The sequence below is a fragment of the Oryctolagus cuniculus genome, chromosome 2 (genome assembly GCF_051225735.1).
Source record: "Oryctolagus cuniculus isolate XC-2025 breed Fujian yellow rabbit chromosome 2, ASM5122573v1, whole genome shotgun sequence".
Classification (NCBI taxonomy): Eukaryota; Metazoa; Chordata; class Mammalia; order Lagomorpha; family Leporidae; genus Oryctolagus; species Oryctolagus cuniculus.
The window spans coordinates 144467353-144488023 of NC_142868.1; the positions used below are offsets into that span (position 1 = coordinate 144467353).

The 20671-nt window shown below is 41.0% G+C and overlaps 1 protein-coding gene across 1 annotated transcript; it reads right to left on the minus strand.

Moving 5' to 3' along the window:
* Window positions 1–3283: 3283 nt before the first annotated feature.
* On the minus strand, window positions 3284–20585 carry MDH1 (malate dehydrogenase 1). Its single transcript, XM_002709844.6, has 9 exons — window positions 20501–20585; window positions 16183–16281; window positions 15056–15152; window positions 12714–12889; window positions 10092–10214; window positions 5687–5863; window positions 4791–4904; window positions 4161–4250; window positions 3284–3628 (listed from the first exon to the last, which is right to left on the minus strand). The coding sequence occupies exons 1-9, from the start codon at window positions 20501–20503 to the stop codon at window positions 3503–3505; spliced, it is 1005 nt and encodes a 334-aa protein (XP_002709890.1). The 5' UTR covers window positions 20504–20585; the 3' UTR covers window positions 3284–3502.
* Window positions 20586–20671: the final 86 nt, after the last annotated feature.

Here is a 20671-nt window from a genome sequence, read left to right on the forward strand (position 1 = left end):
AGTCCTGGCCTGGGGGTAGAGCTTTTGGGCTTCAGTGGGCACTGGAAATCACAAGTGCTGCCTGGTTCTGAACTCCAAGGCAAGGTCCTAAGTTCCCTTTTTCCCAGAGGCTGGAGTCTTGGTTGGGGGAGTAGTTGCAGAGCCTATACTAGATTTCAAGTTTAAGATCTGGACAGAATTCACACAACCTCTCTGAAGTGGGACGGATCTCTATATACTGTGCTACTTGGAGCTGGGGGAAGGGGTGATGCAGGCAACTCCTTCCTTCCTTTCTTCAATGTGCCTTCTTTTATTGTTATACTAAAACTAGGCATTGTGACTCTCATCTGGCTTCCATAGTTCTTGTGAAGGTGACTTGGTATGTGAACAGGTGTTCAAATTGGTGTCTCTGTGGGAGAGATGATCACCTGAGCATTTTATTCACCATCTTGCCAGAATCCTAATTTATTTTGCCATAGGCTTTTTTTTTTTTTAAGATTTATTTTTTATTTGAAACACAGAGGGAGAGACACAGAGAGTTCTTCCATTCATTATTTCAGTCCCCAAGTGGCCACAATGGCCTGAGCTGGATTGATCTGAAGCCAGGAGCCAGGAGCTTCTTCTGGGTCTCTCATGTGGGTGCAGGGCCCCACTTTGGCCATCCTCCAGTGTTTTCCCAGGCAAATTAGTAGGGAGCTGGATCAGAAGTAGAGCAGCCAGGACTCAAACCAATGCTCATATGGGATGCCAGCACTGCAGGCAGCAGCTTAACCCACTACACTACAGCACCAGCTCCTAGTCATGCTTTTATGCGACATGCGGCCCTTCAGATTTGAAGACTCAGGGAAAATTGTATATTTTTATGCTTAATGGACATCCACATGGTAATGTGACTGGACAAAAGGGTATGATTTCTTGGTAATGGACTGAGGAGGGGAAACCCAGCAAGACCCATTTATTCAGATTCTTCTTGTCTTTGTGTAGCATTCTTCTCCTAGGGTATGTGGGTGTGTGTATGGGTGTCAAGACCTCTCTAGAATGAGGGTTTTCAAAGGGAGTAGGAATAAGATTTTATGTCTTAGTTTGTGGGAGAGGAATTCCGCTTTCTGTGCTCATCTTTGGGGAAAGGAATTCTGGTTTCTATGACTCACTCCTGGGAAGGAAGGAATGGGAAACAAGAGGGCAGGAGAAGGTCAGAAAGACCTTGCTTCTGAGGTTCTTCTAATCTTGTTTGGTTTCAAGTATTCAGTATGCCAAAGCACCATACTTTGGAGTTCTGAGAACCAACGATGTGCACTTTGAGCACAAAATCAGAGTTCATCCAGGCTCGATTAGGAGTCAGTAAGACTAAGTGAGTGGGGGCCAGTGCTGTGCTGTAGAAGACTAAAACCTCCGCCTGTGGTGTGGGCATCCCATATGGGTGCTGGTTCATGTACTGGCTACTCCTCTTCCAATCCAGCTCTCTGCTATGGCCTGGGAAAGCAGTAGAAGATGGCCCAAGTGCTTGAGCCCCTGTACCCATGTGGGAGACCCAGAAGAAGCTCCTGGCTCTGGATCGGCTCACCTCCAACATCGTGCCCATCTGGGGAGTAAACCAGTAGATAAAAGATCTTTCTCTCTGTCTCTTCTCTGTAACTCTACCTCTCAACTAAATAAAAATCTCAAAAAAAAAAAAAAAAAAAAAAAAGACTAAGTGGGAGGGTACACTGAATAAAATTGGTGCTCTGTCTAGATTCCTTTTAGCATCCATCTGGGCTTTGTTTCTAACAGCCATAGATCTCTTTGGAGGACCATGCTTGGGGCTACAGCTTGCTTTGTTGGCAGCACAGAGTAGGAGGAGGCAGAGAATTATGCCTTCCACCCTCTTTCCCACGACTGAGGGTTTTGGGAAATGAAAGCCCCAGCTCCTTATTGCAAGAGTTCCTGACCTTTTATAAAGCCTTAATTATTTATTTGAAAGTCAGTTAGAGAGACAGAGAATCTTCCATCTACTGATTCACTCCCTAAATGGCTACAACAGTGCTCAGCTTGACTCCAGGAGCCAGTGTTTCAACTGGGCCTCTCATGTGGGTAGCAGGAGCCCAAGCACTTGGGTCATCTTGTATTGCTTTTCTCAGGCTATTAGCAGGGAGCTAGATCAGAAGTGGAGCAGCCAGGACAAGAACCTGTGCCCATTTGGGATGCTGGTGTTGCAGGCCCTGGTTTCACCAGTTACACCCCCAGGAGTTTCCATTTTATCAGGCTGGCTGAGCTATTTATATTAGTTGGTTTCTTCCTTTTCTTTGCCCCTGCTTTTCCTCTTCCTTAGAGATTTTTTGAGAGGAGTGGTGCCTTAATAAGTCATATGTTCATATGATAGTATGTTCATATAATTGTAGTTCTAGGATAAATGTTCCTGGGATTCCCCTCCTCCTTCATCAGGAAACACATATTGACCACCTACATGTAAGACAATGAAACACAGGGAAGAGTATTCTCAGCAGAGAAAATAGCAAAACAAAAGCATGGAATCACGTATAGACCTGTTCAAATAATTTAACAAAACCAGGGGACAGGCAATGCTAAATAGATGGGGATGTTGGTGAATGCATGATACAGTGGTTAATATATTGCTTGGGATGCCTGCATTCCATGTTGGATGGAGTGTTTGGGTTCAAATCCTGACTACACTTTTTTAAATAATTATTTTTAAAATTTATTTTCAAGACAGAAACAGAGAAAGGTAAAACCAGAGAGAGAGAAGTCTTCCATTCCACTGGTTCACTCCCCAAATGCCACAATGGCCAGAGATGAGCTGATCCAAAGCCAGGAGCTTCTTCCGGGTCTCCCACAGGTGCAGGGTCCTAAAGACCTGGGCCATCTTCCACTACCTTCCCAGGCCATAGCAGAGAGGTGGATCAGAAGTAGAGCAGCCAGGTCTTGGATCGGCGCCCACGCCCACATGGGACGCCAGCGCTTGAGGCCAGGGCGTTAACTCGCCGCGCCACAGTGCCGGCCCCAACTCATCTCTTAAATAAAAAGATAAGCAAGCAAACTTAAAGAACCTCCACCAAAATGTGTTTGCCTGATGTAGGTAATGTTTAAAAATATACTCTGCAATAAGCTGATTCATATCATAAGGTGAATTTTCCTGTTCCAATACAAATGATGTGTAAGCTTGTAACATTTTCCAATTTTCCTGCCTCTCCCTGCTGTTTCTTGTTTTGTTTTCAAAATTGTAATCTCTTAAATAAGCTGGGAAACATGCATATTTGTTTTCTAAACAGATAACTAAAGATTAGTTAGTAATCAGAGTCTGAGTCAGTTTCATTTGAATATATATTTTTATTTAGAATGTAGTGCTAACAGCATGATGATGGATTTTCACTCACAAATCTGTACCAAGAAGCACACGATCTTTAAAATGTGTTGGTTTTTGCAAGTAATTTAAGTATAGCATTATTATTATCTGGTACTAGAGTCAAAGACGACATTTAGATTCTTCAGTTTTGGGGCATTTAGTAACATCAAAATGATGGCCTAGTCAGGCAGAGGAAAGAAATTCAAAAGCAGTTTCTTTTTCTTCTGCCAGTTCCTTTGCAGTAAGATCCATCTTCTCACGGGAGAAATCGTTAATGGGAAGACCTTCAACAAACTTCCAGGTCTTATTCTGCTTAAAAATAATTGCAGGAAAGAGATGAACAATTAAATCAGAACTGATCTTTAGGCAAGCAACAACCTAATTTGAATGTGCATGTAGGGATGTCCCTGCTTTAAAGTCCAATTCCACAGAAGTTAATAGACGTTTATATCTTAACAGATAATGTAGATAAAAACTCAACACCTGAATTTAAAACCCATCGCATCTTTAAAAAAAACTTTATTCACTATTGACGTTGGCATGATTATACTGAACAGCAACAGTACTGAAATTTACTGCTTTGTTTAAAAGTAAGACACTATTTGTAGGTATCTAATATTAATGAGGCATAATAATACAATGTGTCTAGTGAGACATGTTGAAGCTTGCTTTCCATATTAACTTCAAGCTTTTAATGACCTGAACATGTAATATACAGCATCAAAGCTGAGAAAAATGTCCAATTTAGTAAAGGCACAATTTTCTAGATTAAACTATTTCATTCTTAAGAAAAACAGGTAAATTCTTTCACCCAGAAGGAAGAAACTACACAATCACTTACCTTGATTACAACAGGGAATGAATAGAGCAGATCGTCTGGAATACCATAGGAGTTGCCATCAGAGATGACACCCATGGACACAAACTCTCCCTGGAAATTACAATGTTTTACATTTTTATGGTACATAAGGATTGGTTTACATAGTCAAATAACAAATGAACTAACAAAATTAAACTCAGACACTTTCTTCTATGTGCCTGACTTCATTACTGTATAAGGAACAATCACTAGCACCAGACACTATCATGACAAGGTAGCTTTTATGGATATTCTCTTGTTCCACTCTTCCAAATCATGTGTGAAGTAGGCCAGTGAGATATAATCCTCATTTTATAGATAAGAGAGCTGTGGTCTAATACTGATTTCAAGCAGAAAAAAACTCTCATATCACGATAGTTGTTTCCCACACATAATCTCATTTAACCTTCACAATCTTCTTGTGTGATGTTATATAATGTGACAAAACAGCTCAGAAAGGTTGAGTAACTTTCCTAGGATTATTCAGATAGTAGGCACCTGAGGTGGAAAATGCTCCTGTTCTGCCTGACCACTATGGCTACATTCTTTTGACATTAAAGCATCAAGGGACAAAAATAAAAGAATGGCCTGTGCAAATCACTGAGTCCTCACCTCTGGGGTTCCAAACCAGATGTCTCTGACGTGGTCAGCAATGGCTTTCGCAGCAGACATTGCACTGGAGAGTTTCCGAGCCTTGATGACAGCAGCACCACGCTGCTGCACGGTCTAGGGTAGGGCAGGGACAGTCAGCAGGGTTACTCCATCATGTTAGCAAACTTTTATCACTTCCAAGTTGACCTCGGGATGAAAGGCTGCAACCATGTCTTCATGTTTCTCCCCTAATGTCATGCCATTACCCAATGCTGACTTATTCACCTAATTCAGTTATAAGCATGAGTCTTTTTATCTTGCTTATAAACACTGAAACTCCACATTGTTCCCTGTTTCACGATGTTTAAATTTCCTCTTCATAAAATCCTGTTTTCATGCACTTGCACATTTTTATGATTAATCAATCATGTCACTGTTGATAATGTGTACTTGGAGTAACCAGACATCTAGGCTTCTGCCCTACCTTTGGCAGTGGACAGAGTGCTCCCTGGTTTCCCCACATTAAAATCTTTAATCTGAGTCTGCTTCCTTATTCTATGCAATGTTCTTCCTCTTTTGGGTTAACCTGACACTCTACCATGCTGGATACAGCACAGATTCCAAGAAAATGTTTTTAACACTTCATCCAAAGACTGGATCTTGGTAAAAATAAGGTATTCTAGTTTTTCCTTTGACATTCAATGTCTACTGCTGTACAACAGATCATATAGGATGATTTGGCTTAGTGTGAGTCCAAAACAAAGTATGGAATCATTAGACCAACCATGAAAGGCCTGAAAGTCTACTCCACTGCCTCCCAGTCCTCAATCCTCTGGTCAGAGTCAGGTCAGCAGAGAAGTGTGTCTCTAAAGAGTCCTCTCTGCTTGGTTGTTAAAGAGGGCTTAGATTATCCTTACCGTGATGAATTCTCCTTTGAGCCAGCTGTCATCTTTCAGAGCTTCATAAACACCAACTTCCTTTCCTTGTAATTTCACCTTGGCATGATTGACATCTGGATACTGAGTTGATGAATGGTTTCCCCAGATGATGACATTCTTTACATCATCAGCAGTCACACCAAGTTTAAGTGCAATCTAATTAAATTTAAAACAAATACATTACTTAGACAAATGCTTGACAAATGCCCTTAAGTGAAAATTAAAAAGCTCTGAAACCAGAGAGTTATACTGGTTTATTAAAAAGTACAAATTTAATTGCCTAGCAGTTTCTTAAAACAACTAATGTTAACAATTGTGACCTTGAACATTATGGAGTAGATATTTAAGAGCAGAGAGCAATCTACAATTTGTGATTATCATGACAGTAGGTTTATCAAATACAAATAAGAAATTTCCTGATTATGTAAGTGTGATCTTTGTTTTATTAATGCTTAAAGATGTCTCCTCAGCAGTTCTGAGCAATCAGATATTTAGATACTTTTCCCATATTTATGTGGAAATTTTATTGTATACCATATACAAATTAATCTTCAAATAGTCCTAAATATGAAATTTTGGAGTTAGAAGGGGACTCATATTACTAAAGTATAACTGTCCTCATCTTATAGAAGAGCAACCTGAAGGAAAGAGGTTAAATATAACACACACACAGAGGCACCTCAAGTTATGGTGGGGCTACATATCCATCATAAGTGAAAAATATTCTAAGTGGAAAATGCATTCAATACGTCTATTCTACCAAACATCACAGCTTAACCTAGTCTACCTTGAACATGCTCAGGATCCTTAATTAGCCTAAAGGTGTGCAAAATCATGTAATACATATCTAATTCATAATAAAATGTTAAATATCTATATATATTTACAAACATCTTTATCTACATTTATTCCTGAGGCAAGTAACCTAAGAGGCTTATTACTAAGAACTTGAGAGCCCATAACTCCCCTGAATGTCAGTTTCAACCACTCCAAAGTTCAGCAAAGACAAACTGCCTCTAGGCCTCTTCTCCTTACAGGCCTCTGTGGCTCCCCTTATTTCCTTTGTTCTGGTTGCCCACCCTCTCTTGTTCCTTTGATCCCTTAAACTAATCCAATTCTGTGTGAACAGCAAAGGCCAGGTACTTTACACTCAGCAGATGTAGTTTCTGATGTCACTCCTGTCACAGCTAGTCCAAATCAAGGAGGGTGACAGCTCCTCCCTCCCTTTGACAATTTCCTGTCTGTCATATGGGCCTGTTGACTTTTTTTTTTTTTTTACCAATTCTTCAGCCCTAGTAATTTTCTTCTCCCAATACCAGTTAACTGGTATTATTGTTAAATTACCCTGTCTGCAGATGTGTACAGAACTCTGGTTTGCAAATATACAGGGGAATTCTATAGGTGGTAAACATTCACTAGGTAGCTAAGGCCTCTGAGTTGCAAAATACATCATGTAAGATTGGTAATCACTCATGTAAGAAAAATTTACTTTTTTTTTTTTTTTTTTTGACAGGCAGAGTGGACAGTGAGAGAGAGAGACAGAGAGAAAGGTCTTCCTTTGCCGTTGGTTCACCCTCCAATGGCCGCCGCGGCCGGTGCGCCGTGGCCGGCGCACCGCGCTGATCCGATGGCAGGAGCCAGGAGCCAGGTGCTTTTCCTGGTCTCCCATGGGGTGCAGGGCCCAAGCACCTGGGCCATCCTCCACTGTACTCCCTGGCCACAGCAGAGAGCTGGCCTGGAAGAGGGGCAACCGGGACAGAATCCGGCACCCCAACTGGGACTAGAATCCGGTGTGCTGGCGCCGCTAGGCGGAGGATTAGCCTAGTGAGCCGCGGCGCCGGCGAAAAATTTACTTTTAGATTTGTTATTTTTCTCACTAAACAATATCTATAAGAGAAACTCCTTCTTTCAAAACTTCCTAAAAGCTCATATTTTGCTGAAACAGTGCCTTACCAAAGTCAGTAACACAGAACATGTGCCAAAAACAATGGTTAAAGTTTAATAGATAGCCAGGAGCCTGGAGCTTCTGGCTCTCCAAAATGGGTGCAGGGGCCCAAGTACTTGGGCCATGTTCCTCTGCTTTCCCAGGCCATTAGCAGGGAGTGAGATCAGAAATGGAGTAGCCAGGAATCAAACCGATGCCCACATGGGTTGCTGGCACTGCAGGTGGCGGCTTTACCCGCTATGTCACAGGGCCGGCTCCTCCATCAAGACTTTTGTCCCCACAGGGGAACAGTTTCAGGCACTGGACAGTCACACCACAGTACCTCTGGAAATAGAATCTTCAAGTGCCTGCCTCCACCTGGGCCTCAGGTAAAACAGTAAAGAAGGAAGTTTATCAGGGTTGTCATTTTATCTGTCTCCTAACAGGAACTAAGTAACCATCTGGCAATCCCAGTCTATAGCTGCTAACACATGTATTTCCTTTGTAACTGTCCTATAGTACCTAAATCTCATGTCTCTAAGCCATTTAAACAAATTCCCATGCCTTTTCAGCCACCAAACCCAGCCCTACTGCCTCTCCAGGAGAATTTCTTTGTTCACTCCCCAGATGGCCACAATTGCAGGGACTGGGCCAGGCTGAAGTCAGGAAGGAGCCTGGAACTCTAGCCTGGTTTCCCATGTGGGTGACTGAGGCCCAAGTACTTGGGGATAATCATTTGCTTCTTTCCCAGGCACATCAGCAGGGAGCTGAATTGGAGCAACTGGGACTTGAACTAGCACTTTGATATGGGATGCTGGCATTGAGAGTGGCATGGCAGCTTAACATGCTGTGCCACAACGCTGGCCCCAATACTTGTATTTTAAACTTATTATTCAATGATCTTCTAAATTAACTAGAATACCAAGGGAGATATCTGAAGTGTGGCTCTTTTATCCTCAGACTGTATACCTCTTGGTAATAAAAACAAAATCGATAATATTAATAGTAGCCAAGCTTTATGGCATTGGACTATGAAACATACACCATTATAAGGGCTTAAAATGGATCTTATCTCCTTTAATCCCCATAACAACTCTCTGAGGAAGACAGAATTATTCTATTTTACAGCTTGAATGCACTTTCTCAAGGTCACAGAGCTAGTAAGTGGACTTAGGATACTTGATATCATCAAACAACACATACAAGGCTGTGGTTTGGAGTTGGGCAAGCAAGTTCCCTAACCTCTCTGGACCTCAAGTTTCACAGATACTACATAAGATTGCTGTAAGAATTAAATGAAAAATTACATGTAAGCATTCAGCCTACAACAGAAACTTAACAAATGTAAATTTTATTTTCTACTTCACTGGGTATTCCAAAATTGAAAGTTTATCACTTTTCAGTTTAAAGATAGTTAAAGTTTTCAACTTAGACTTCATACTATCTTCTGGTTAAAAAGTACAGCTTTCTTGAAACTAAATAAAGCAGGCTTCACTACAAGAAAAAACTCACAGCAAAACAGAAAAAAACCTCATAGCTGTGATGACTTGTGGAGGAGGAGAGATGGTCGGAAAAATGCCAGGGAAAAAGAAAGTGGTTATGTTCAAGAATTAGATCTCTATCGTGACTGCCAAGCGTACCAGAATTATAGTCAGATCTGAGGAAGCATGGCTTCTAATTTTTTTTGAGAAGCTGTTGTTAATCCTCTGGTCACTAACTCCTTAGAATATTTATCTAAGAGTATCATCATCATGTGAATTATCTTTAGCAGTAATTTTTAACCACTGCAGCAAGAGAACATTAGCAACAGTACTTAATTATAGTTAGCAACTAAAATATCATTAGAAATAAAATTCCAGCTTTAGAAATAAAATAAATAAAAAAAAAAATAAAATAAAATTCCAGTGTTAGCAGCCAGCTAGATCAGAAGTGGAGCAGCTGAGACATGAACTAGACACTCTGATTTGGGATGTGGGCAACCGCAGACACCATGACACCAGCTCCAGGATCAATTATTTTAAAAGTGAGAGGTTTTAAAAGTTTAAAGTTTTTAGGCCAGCGCCGCGGCTCACTAGGCTAATCCTCCGCCTTGCGGCGCCAGCACACCAGTGTTCTAGTCGCGGTCGGGGCACTGGATTCTGTCCTGGTTGCCCCTCTTCCAGGCCAGCTCTCTCCTGTGGCCCGGGAGTGCAGTAGAGGATGGCCCAAGTGCTTGGGCCCTGCACCCCATGGGAGACCAGGAGAAGCACCTGGCTCCTGCCATCGGATCAGCGCGGTGCGCCGGCCGCAGCAGCCATTGGAGGGTGAACCAACAGCAAAAAGGAAGACCTTTCTCTCTGTCTCTCTCTCTCACTGTCCACTCTGCCTGTCAAAAAAAAAAAAAAAAAAAAAAAAAAAAAAAAAAAAGGTTTAAAGTTTTTAAAGTTGAACAACGTAAGATTTAAAAGTCACGTTTCTTACCTGAGATTTAGCTCGGTTGTGATCCAAACGAGTCAAGCAACTGAAGTTCTCCTTGGGGATGGACGGTGCTGACTTGGAGGCAGTCAGGCAGTTGGTGTTTGCTGGGTTTCCCACCACAATAACCTAGGATAGATGGGAGGCACAAAAGAGTTACTAACTGAACATCTATTACCTAAACTATCTTAGAATTTGACTGAAAAATGTGTAACAGGTAGCCTTTGTATGTATCAAGTTTGCATTAGTTAAATACACACAAGTATCACTGTAGTTTGTAGATTTCTATCTTCCCGTCTACAAACTTCCTTTTTGTGCCTTGTTAGTGTTTGAAGTCACTACTGAAAACAGTTTTTTTTTTTTATTTAATGAATAAAAATTTCCAAAGTATGATTTATGGATTACAATGGCTTCCCCCACATACCGTCCCTCCCACCCACTACCCTCCCCTTTCCCACTCTCTCTCCCCTTCCATTCACATCAAGATTCATTTTCGATTATCTTAATATACAGAAGATCAGTTTAGTATACATTAAGTAAAGATTTCAACAGTTTGCACCCCCATAGAAACACAAAGTGAAATATATTGTTTGGGTACTCGTTATAGCATTAAATCTCAATACACAGCACCTTAAGGACAGAGATCCTACATGAGGAGTAAGTGCACAGTGACTCCTGTTGTTGACTTTACCAATTGACACTCCTGTCTATGGCATCAGTAATCTCCCCATGCTCCAGTCATGAGTTTCCAAGGCTATGGAAGCCCTCTGAGTTCTCCGATTCTTATCTTGTTTAGACAAGGTCATAGTCAAAGTGGAGGTTCTCTCCTCCCTTCAGAGAAAGGTACCTCCTTCTTTGAAGACCTGTTCTGAAAACAGTTCTTTAACAGAGCCATCAAAGTCACTTTCCAGTTGGCAAAGTCCATGACTTAAGGTAGGTGTCTATTTTGTTTTGGTGACCAGAAAGAGGCAGAGTATTTATCTACTTACTAAAAACAAAACAAAACAAAACAAGTAATTTAAGGCTCTATCTCAGGGTTTGACTTATGCATAAAATTTTCCTTCTTATATAAAAATAGCCCAAGAAAAGGAATTCTAATTGAGCAGTTCATTTCAGGAGAATGAATTTAAGGTATTTCTCAAGCTTGCCTAGTCCTAAGAATTGCCTGGGTTGTTTAATAACATACATACAGATTACTACTACCTCCTTGCCTTTCAGATCTACTGACTCAATCATTAGGAGAAAACATGTCAGATTATTTTTTTGTATTAGGGAGGTTGGGTAAACAAGAAATTAAATATGGCATAGGAAAACGTACACATGACTTTAAGTTATAAAAATCTTTAATAAGGGGGCCAGCGTCCCATGTGGGCACCAGTTCAAGACTTGGCTTCTCCGCTTCTGTTCGGCTCCTTGAGGGTGTGCCTAGAAAAGCAATGGAGGATGGTCCAAGTCCTTGGGCCCTTGTGCCCATGTGGGGGACCTGGATAATACTCCTGGCTGCTGGCTTTGGCCTGGCCCTGGCAGTTGGGCCATTTGGGGAGTGAATCAGGAGATGGAAGATCTCTCCCTCCCTCTCTCTCTGCGTCTCCTTCTCTGTAACTCTTTCAGATAGACAAATAATAATTAAAAAAAAAAAAAAAAACTTCAAGAATTATTTTGAAACAGCACCAAACTTACAGAAAATCTGCAAGCATATTACAAACATTGACTCCTATATCCCCTTTATGTAGACTCTTGAATTAGTTTCACTTCTCTCCCTCTCTTGTTGGGGGTTGTGGGTTGGTAGGGGAAGAGTCCTTTTGGAACACGCTGCAGACAAGATACTTCACTGCCCCCAAGTACTCTAGTATTAGCAATATTCCTCAATATTAGGAAAATATTTCCCTCAAACAAGGACACTTTGTGGAGGTAGGATAATTATGTAAACAATAACACAATCAAGCAGCCTAAACAACCTTGTAATCTTTTACTGAGTGATCTGTGGGTTTCTAATTAATTCATTTCTATTATATTTTTAATTAATGGTTACATAAAAGTTAACTATTTGAAATGAACATGAAGCAAAAATTCAGCCATCTATGAAGTGTCATAGATAGAACAGTATAATTGGCAATTTAAAAAATCTTCTTAAATTTTCTTTTATTGAAGTCAAGACAGGGAAGTGTATTAAAATCACTAACCAGCAAGTCTTTCTGTTGTGACAGTGAAGTTCTAGTTAACTGACAATCTGAGATTCACAGTCCATCACCTCCCGTTGCCAAGAACAAACACACGTTACAGCCATCTCCCCTCATAATCACACACACGACTCCCAATGTCTGAACAAATATTACCACATAGCAAAAAGGCATCAGTTCTGTGTCTTCTTTACTAAGTTTAAGAATATTACATTTCCATGTCACAATAATAGGAAAGATATCTTTGAATTACCTCTGATGTAGATTTCTACACTGTCAGAAAATCAGACAGGGAGAGCTCCTCAAGCAAAATTCTGTAGCTATGTTTACTGAGCACTGCACAGAACTGTGGGGGTTGGGAGGGTAGAATATGCTTTCACTTAAATACTAAAAGCACAAGTTTCAAAGGCTAATAATGAAACACTGCATAAAATACAGTACTGGTTACCTTAACTGACTTCTTGGCATATTTATCCAAGGCCGCACCCTGGCTTTTGAAGATTTTCACGTTTGCTTTCAGTAAATCTTTCCTCTCCATGCCTTCTCTTCTTGGCATGGAGCCCACAAGAATGGCCACATCCAGATCTTTGAAGGCGACTTCTTCTTTGTCTGTTGTGATGACATCTGTGGACATGGCAATAAATAGGCACAGCTACTTAAACACCAAAGTCTGAAGTTTTCTTTTTCACACTGAATCTACTCATTAATTCTTTTGCTTTGTAGCAAATGTTTACATTTACATATCACATTGATATACATTTCAGGAGCCTAAGAAAAGAAAGATAATACATTAACAACAGTTGCAGCAGAAATGTCAAAAAATTTATTTTGCTTTCCTTATTTCAGTGATTACTTCAGTTTTTAAAAAAATTTTTTTTATTTATTTATTTTTATTTTTTGACAGGCAGAGTGGACAGTGAGAGAGAGAGACAGAGAGAAAGGTCTTCCTTTTGCCGTTGGTTCACCCTCCAATGGCCGCCACGGCCGGCGCACCGTGCTGATCTGATGGCAGGAGCCAGGTACTCATCCTGGTCTCCCATGCGGGTGCAGGGCCCAAGTACTTGGGCCATCCTCCACTGCACTCCCCGGCCACAGCAGAGAGCTGGCCTGGAAGAGGGGCAACCGGGACAGAATCTGGCGCCCTGACTGGGACTAGAACCCGGTGTGCCAGCGCCGCAAGGCGGAGGATTAGCCTAGTGAGCCGCGGCGCCGGCCCTACTTCAGTTCCAGAGCACTTATCTCATAAATAATACAAGGTATGACAACTTTCAATGTAACATTGTTATTCACACTAATTACCACAGAGAACACAAAAAAGCTAACCTAATTACAAGTACTTTAAGGTCTAAGATACCAATCACAAATTAAAAACTAGGAAATGTTTACTGAAGAGTATTATGCCAGGGATAATGCTAAGAGATCCACATTATTATCACATATAATGTTTGTATTTTACAGAGAAAGACACTGAAGTAAGGATTAACTAGCTACCACCAAGAGACAGTGAGACTGTAATTCTAGGCTAGTTTGGTCCAGAGTTTAAACACTTGCTTTTTGATAAGACTATGACCAAGACTCAGCATTTTCTTTTTATGGGACTTGGAGTTTCAAGTCCCTTGACAGCTTTTCTTTTCTTTCCTTTTTAAAAGATTATTTGAAAGGCAGAGCTAGAGAGAGAGAGAGAGAGAGAGAGATCTTCCACCCATTGGTTCACTCCCCAAATGGCCACACAGCCAGGGCTAAGGGAGGCCGAAGCCAAGACCCTTGAATTCCACCTGAGTCTTCCACGTGGGTGGCAGAGGCCCAAGCACTTGAGCCATTTCTGCTGCTTTCCTAGGCACAGTAGCAGAGAGCTGCATTAGAAGTGGAACAGCCGGGACTCAAACCAGCATTCACATGGGATGCTGGCATTGCAGATGGTGGTTTAACCCAGTGCACCACAACGCCAGACCAAGATTCAGCATTTTCACTGGCAAAGTTTTAGGCCAGCGAATCTGTGTCAGTTGGGCTGCTATATGTTCCCAAATGGACATATGCAGGAACATGTTAGGGGAAAAATATCCACCTTCCTTTTCCTGATATCGTATTCATACATTCTTATTTGCTAAACCTTCCCTTCTCTCATGGTCACAGGTGCCAGAGAAAAGGTGAATATAATCTGCAACCATTAGATACAGCACAGGAAATGCAGCAGAGAAGGTAAAGCAAATAGGAAAAACAGAGAAAGCTGATTTGGAAAGAGTTGTGGGGAAAGGAACTGACAGAGTATATTACGCAGGGTCACATTTTCTGTTATAGGACTATGGAACCAAATTTAGATAGTAGATAATCCCTAACCGATGTTTATTGAATATATAAATTTTAAGGAAGGTTTCTTTCTGGATGTGTATATATTTTGCTTTGTGCAGTTTTCTAGGAGTGTATCAATTAATCCTCATGGGGGAAAAATGACCACGCTGATGGTACAGTTAAAGAAAAATATTTAATAGTTTACAGTCTGACCTAACACAACTTCAAGTGAATAAGCTTTATGTGATATTATAGTATTACATATTACAGTACAATCAGTTACATATAGCTGTGTTGGGGAAAAAGTATAGCAACATGGCACTGGTTGCTTCACACTGCTAGCACTGTTTATTCTTGGTATACAATTTAATGAACAGTCATAGTTCAAAAACAAAACATGTTTCAGGAATAATTTCTAATTGAGAGCCTTTAACAAAAATCAACTCAATTTTTAGGACAGAAAATACAGTCCAATCCCTTCTCTTCTACCCTCCAACTCACCTTTCAGGAGTGGAAGGGCACAGTCTTGCAGCTCCATTAGGACACCATCCAGGACACCCATCATGGGGGTGATATCCAATAGAAGAAGAATTATAGGCTGTCAAATACCAAGGGTATTATCTTTCAGTGTTAAGTTATGTTCTTCAGTCACATAAAGTTCTTTTGTATAGATTTTTAATATATTTTGTAATAACTGGTTCATGTATGTAACAATAAGCCACTTTCAGAAATGGAATGCTATAAAACCAGCAAAAGTTTAGTCATAGACATAGTGAGGTCTCATGGGTTGAACGGAATTTGTTTCCTCAAAAACTCATGGAGATATTTAAACTCTCGATGATTTAATATTAATGGCTGATTAACATTGAAGGCCTAATCTAATGATAGCTTCTAAGAGATATTTAGGGCACTGGGGGCACTTACTGGCTCTTATCAGCCTCCACCACATGCTGGACTATGGGGCTGCCTGATCCTGTAACCTCACCTTTTCTTTCTCAAAGAAGTTCCTCTCAGGTATTTAGTTAAAATAATGAAAAGTGGACGAATACATAAGAGAATCATCATCAGTGAATTTTAAAGTGAAAGAAATATTGAGTTCAAGGGACATGCTGTAGCCTGCTCTTATTGTTTCACTTCAGTTCATGGGCAGCTAAATACAGTGTCTGACAGCAAGAAATTCATATATGTGTGCCAAGTCAATGAATAAATGATTTTTAGAGAAGGATTTTAGCATAATCAGATATGGTGGATTAGGAGTGCCCACTTTGAAATAGGAAGACTTCCTGTTTGACTATTTTGTTTCAAAAGACCATTTATAAACAAGGAACTGCAGATTCAGCAACTTTTTCTCCCATGACCTTCCCTAACAATTAATGTCATTAATGATATCTCACCTCCACGGACACCTGTTGGTGGCACCAAGTCAACAGTATGTGTAATAGTTTTGATTTGCAAAGTGTTTCAATGCCCCGCCCCGAGGGACAGTTTATTTATGGCAATGTGCCTATTATGTTTATTGGGACTACCTATTCCTTCACCATTTTAAAACTTGTTTGCAACTACATACAGGGTTTTATTAATACTATTCTTACACTAAAGACTTAAAATTTATAGACACATGCCCCTACCTGGTCTTTACCAAAGACAGATCCATTTCCAATACTATATAGCAGTGAATATGCAATTTGACCAGCCGCTCCAGTCACAAGGACTCTGATTGGTTCAGTCTGTAATGAAAAACACACATTAACATTTCATTAAACAATGCTATTTTACCCTAAAGAAATTCAGGATTTTAATACTAATACACATACTTTAAAAGTAAATGAAAAAATTTGGCCAGCGCAGCGGCTCACTAGGCTAATCCTTCGCCTTGCGGCGCCGGCACACCGGGTTCTAGTCCCGGTCGGGGCGCCAGATTCTGTCCCGGTTGCCCCTCTTCCAGGCCAGCTCTCTGATGTGGCCAGGGAGTGCAGTGGAGGATGGCCCAAGTACTCGGGCCCTGCACCCCATGGGAGACCAGGAGAAGTACCTGGCTCCTGCCATCGGATCAGCGCGGTGCGCCGGCTGCAGCGCGCTGGCCGCGGCGGCCATTGGAGGGTGAACCAACAGCAAAGGAAGACCTTTCTCTCTGTCTCTCTCTCTCTCTCACTGTCCACTCTGCCTGCCAAAAAAAAAAAAAAAAAAAAGTAAATGAAAAAATTTAAAGTTTGTTGCCTCTGGCTTATTAGAAACATTAAAAAAAAAAGATTTTATTTATTTGAAAGGCAGAGTTACAGAGAGAGAATCTTCCACCAACTGGTTCATTCCCCAGATGGCCACCTACAGCTGGAGCTGGGTGAGGCCATCAGCCTGGAAATCCATCTGGGTCTCCCACGTGGTTGCAGGGGCTCAAGCATTCGGGCCGTCTTCTGCTGCCTTCCCAGGCACACGAGCAAGGAGTTGGAGGGGAAGTCGAGTGCCAGGACTCAAACTGGCACTCATGTGGGACGCCTGCGTTGCAGGCAGCAGCTTAACTTGCTCAGTCAAAACAATGTCCCCAAAAACTGATATGTTCCAGTAAATCACCATTAACTAAGCAACTTAGAGAGCACATGTCCTTGGGCTGCGTATTTTCATGGTATTATTTAACTGTTAACCATCTGGAGATTTAAAAGTGCTATCCTAGATTTACTTACATGATCTTACCCATCTCTTTTGGGATACTTTACTGCAAAGATCAGACTTACATGTTGATATCCTCTTGGTAATACAAACTTGCCTGGCCACTACAGCTTTAATGCCCTACTCTCATCAGCTCAATACAATCTTTTACCCTGGGACAAGGAATTAACAGTGATTAAAACTTTCCACTTATATTACTTCAAAATGTTTTAAAGAAATAACTATGCCTCAACTTAACTACCCGGAAGAGGAAAAATAAACTTTTATTGTTATTTAGGTGGAAATAAAAATGAGAAAATGATTACAGAGGCAATAGAGAAGAGTAGCTGAAGAGATGGTTTCTGCAGCCAGAGTTTCTGGTTTCGAGTTCTGGTTTCACAACTCATTAGCTGGATGTTTCTGGGCAAGTTACTCAACATTTCTGTATTGTTTTTTCATAGTAAAATGGAGATAAAATAAGGGCACTTCAAAAAGTTTGTGGATAAATGGAATTAAAAGACAAGTTTATTTGGTGCCAAAAAAACCCACTGCAATCTTTTTTTCATAAATATGTATTTTCATGAACTTTACAAACACCTTTCATATGAATGGACTTCAAAAAAAATTTTTGCAATAAATAGCTTTTAATCCCATTGTCTATGAACTTTTTGGAGTGCCCTCATAACAGCTATTTAACAAACAGTATTGTTTTAAGGATTGAAAGTTAACATACAAAGCACTAACAATATGTAGTTAAGTGTTCTAATTACTGGTCCCTAAGAACCCTCATAGCTTGTGATTTTCTATAAACTTGTCTGTCACTCTACTAAGATTGTGAAGCCTCCTTGACACAAGTCTGCTTTGACTCAAATTTGAAGTTTCGAAATGTTCAACAAACATTTACTGAAGAACGAAGGGTAAAGAAAAATATACACACAGGCTACTTCAATGTAAAGCAAAGTAGACGAAATGAGGGGGAAGTGTTTATCAGTATCTATAAAGCTTAACATACAAAAAAGTCAGGTAGGTGGTTAGAAAAGATTGAGTTCAGTTTTAGAAGGTAAGTTAGCTTCTAAAACTGTGTTCATGCTCTTTAGTGAGGGGGTTGTGGCCAACTAATCAAGAGCTAATTCTACCTCAGCAGTTTCCTTCTGTGTCTTTGGGCAATTATTTTCACAAGTAGGTAATTCCATCTTGTTAAGAGTAGTATGAAGCCTAGTGAGGGTCTGAATGTTTGATGATGAAATATGTAAAGAAAGCACATACTTGGTTTTCACTGCTCTTTTGCAACAGTGCTGCTGAAAAAGCAGGAGGGTGGAAGAGTCCTGCTGGCTTTTCACAATGTTACAGAGTGAACACAGGTTACTATTCTTTGCTCAGATATCTGGGCAGCCTGCCAAAATCCAGGCGGGAATGTCTTTGCTCTTGGCAGGGCACTAATGACCTTCCTTTAGATACCAGCTCTGTTTTGCGCATGTGCTCAAGTTCTAGTCATACAGCTTTAAGTGTCCTGTTACTGCACAGAAAGACACATTTTTTTTACCTTCTAATTTACATATCCTTCTGTAATACAAAAGACAAGCATATCAGTCACATTCCTTCATTTATTCTTGCTGTTACTCCTCATGGACACAAAAATTTCCCTCCCTCAAAAAAACAAAAAAAAACCAAAAAAAACACCTAATTTGAATTGGCTTTGATGGTTCTTTTTGAAATCAGTGATTGTTCATACAATCTTTGGAGGAGGCCATGAGATTGAGTTATGTGAGAATTTCCTGTCAACTGTAGCAAATTCACAGAGTGACCCTTCCTCATGGGCAACGCTATGTTATCTGGTACCCCAATGACCTTCCAAGGGTGATACCTGGCTCCCTGTGCTGTGTAGCAAAACCAAAACCATAGGAGGCCCATGTTTTCTTTGTGACCTTGAGAAAATCATTTGACCTCATCGGTCTACATTTTAAGATTAGATGAAATAATTTTCAAATTCCCTTCTCAGTTTGGAATTCCAATATCCTAAACACAAGTTAGTAGTTATTCTACATCCTGGTATCCTCATTTGTATCTTCATCTGGAACCTCAGCTACTAAAAACGAATTTTTAGGCTGACTTTGGTAAGTGTACCACACACAGTAAAATGGAAAGAGTAGGAGACCCTCGGGCAAACCTGTGTAACCTTGAGCAAACCACATTCTCTCTGGGTCTTAATAAATTCAATTTTAAGATGAGAAGTAAAGAGATTTGTCAAGATGATCTTTAACAGCTGAAACATAATTTAAGTGACCAATTATGTAATATAACAAGATATATGTATATATGAAGGTTTAATACTTAACTACGAACTCAGTACCTGTCCCCACTGGCCTTCTTATACAGGTACAGGAGTAATGCCCGTGTCTTGAAAACATGTCTTTTCAAGTAATGGGAAATTTCTAATTCATTCAAACATTGCCTCCCCATCCCTTTTAGTATTATTTTGAAATAAAGGAGAAAAAGTAGTCTCAATCATAAACACAAATACCGAAGCAAATTCTTGGATGGCAGATGTCACCTTCAAAGCGTGCGCAGATTACTCCTACGTCAGAACCACCCCCCCTCCCCCAGCAGGGACAAGACATGGAGACCTAGGGATCCAGATCTTCAATGACAAGACAGTTGCATTACATTTAAATGAGCTGCTTCTGGAATTCATAACACAGAGCAGTAAAATACGTCCGCACTAGTTGTTTGGCCAGTGATGCCAACACTTCCTGGGGCTGCTAAAAAATCAAAGGACAGGTTTTAAATAACGTTTTGTGAAATTAGATATGGCGGAAACACGTCTCCTGACAACGCAGATGGTAATCGGGAGCACCTGGTAAGCGCTACTTTTACAAGTCGAGAGCCCTTCGCTCTCAGGTTCTGACAAAAGCCCGTGAAAACACCGAGGGCTTAAGAAAAAGCCTAGGACCCAAGCTTCTCCTCTCCCATCAAACCGTTATCGATCACGTCAAACTCCGTGTCATTCATCGGAAAAAACCTATAGACTGGCATTTTGTACCCCGCCATGCGTCAAGATTGGGATCCCGCCTCTCCACGGACATTGATTTCTCCAGAGTCCTTCTAAGAGCCCCCCAGCTAGAAATCAACCCCTTCCCCATTACTGGGTTACTGCGACAGTCCCCAGAAGATGAACCGAAGCTTTCCAAACGGCGCCAAGGACAGCGCCTTGCAGAGCCGCCTCCCAAAAGTCACTCAAGACGAGGACTCCTGCACCAGGCTGCGAAGGCCGCGGGTGGGCAGAAGCCGGGGGACCAAACTCACCATGATTGAGAACTGCGCAGGCAATTTCAGCACCTGCAAAAACCAGCTGCAAAGAATCAGGTCACCTCTACCGCGGAACTGACTCGGGGAGGGCGAGCCGGGCAGGAGAGAAAAAGCAGTACCGAGACCGCGGCGCCCTCTGGGAACTGTAGTTTACGCCGACGCGGCTCT

Bases quoted from the DNA above. Each gene is read 5' to 3' on its own strand.
- MDH1 (XM_002709844.6), bottom strand. The intron at 12,890-15,055 runs GTGAGTTGGAGG...CCATGTCCACAG, and splicing joins TGCCCTTCCACTCCTGAAAG to ATGTCATCACAACAGACAAA. The intron at 5,864-10,091 runs GTAAGAAACGTG...AAATTTAATTAG, and splicing joins ACAACCGAGCTAAATCTCAG to ATTGCACTTAAACTTGGTGT.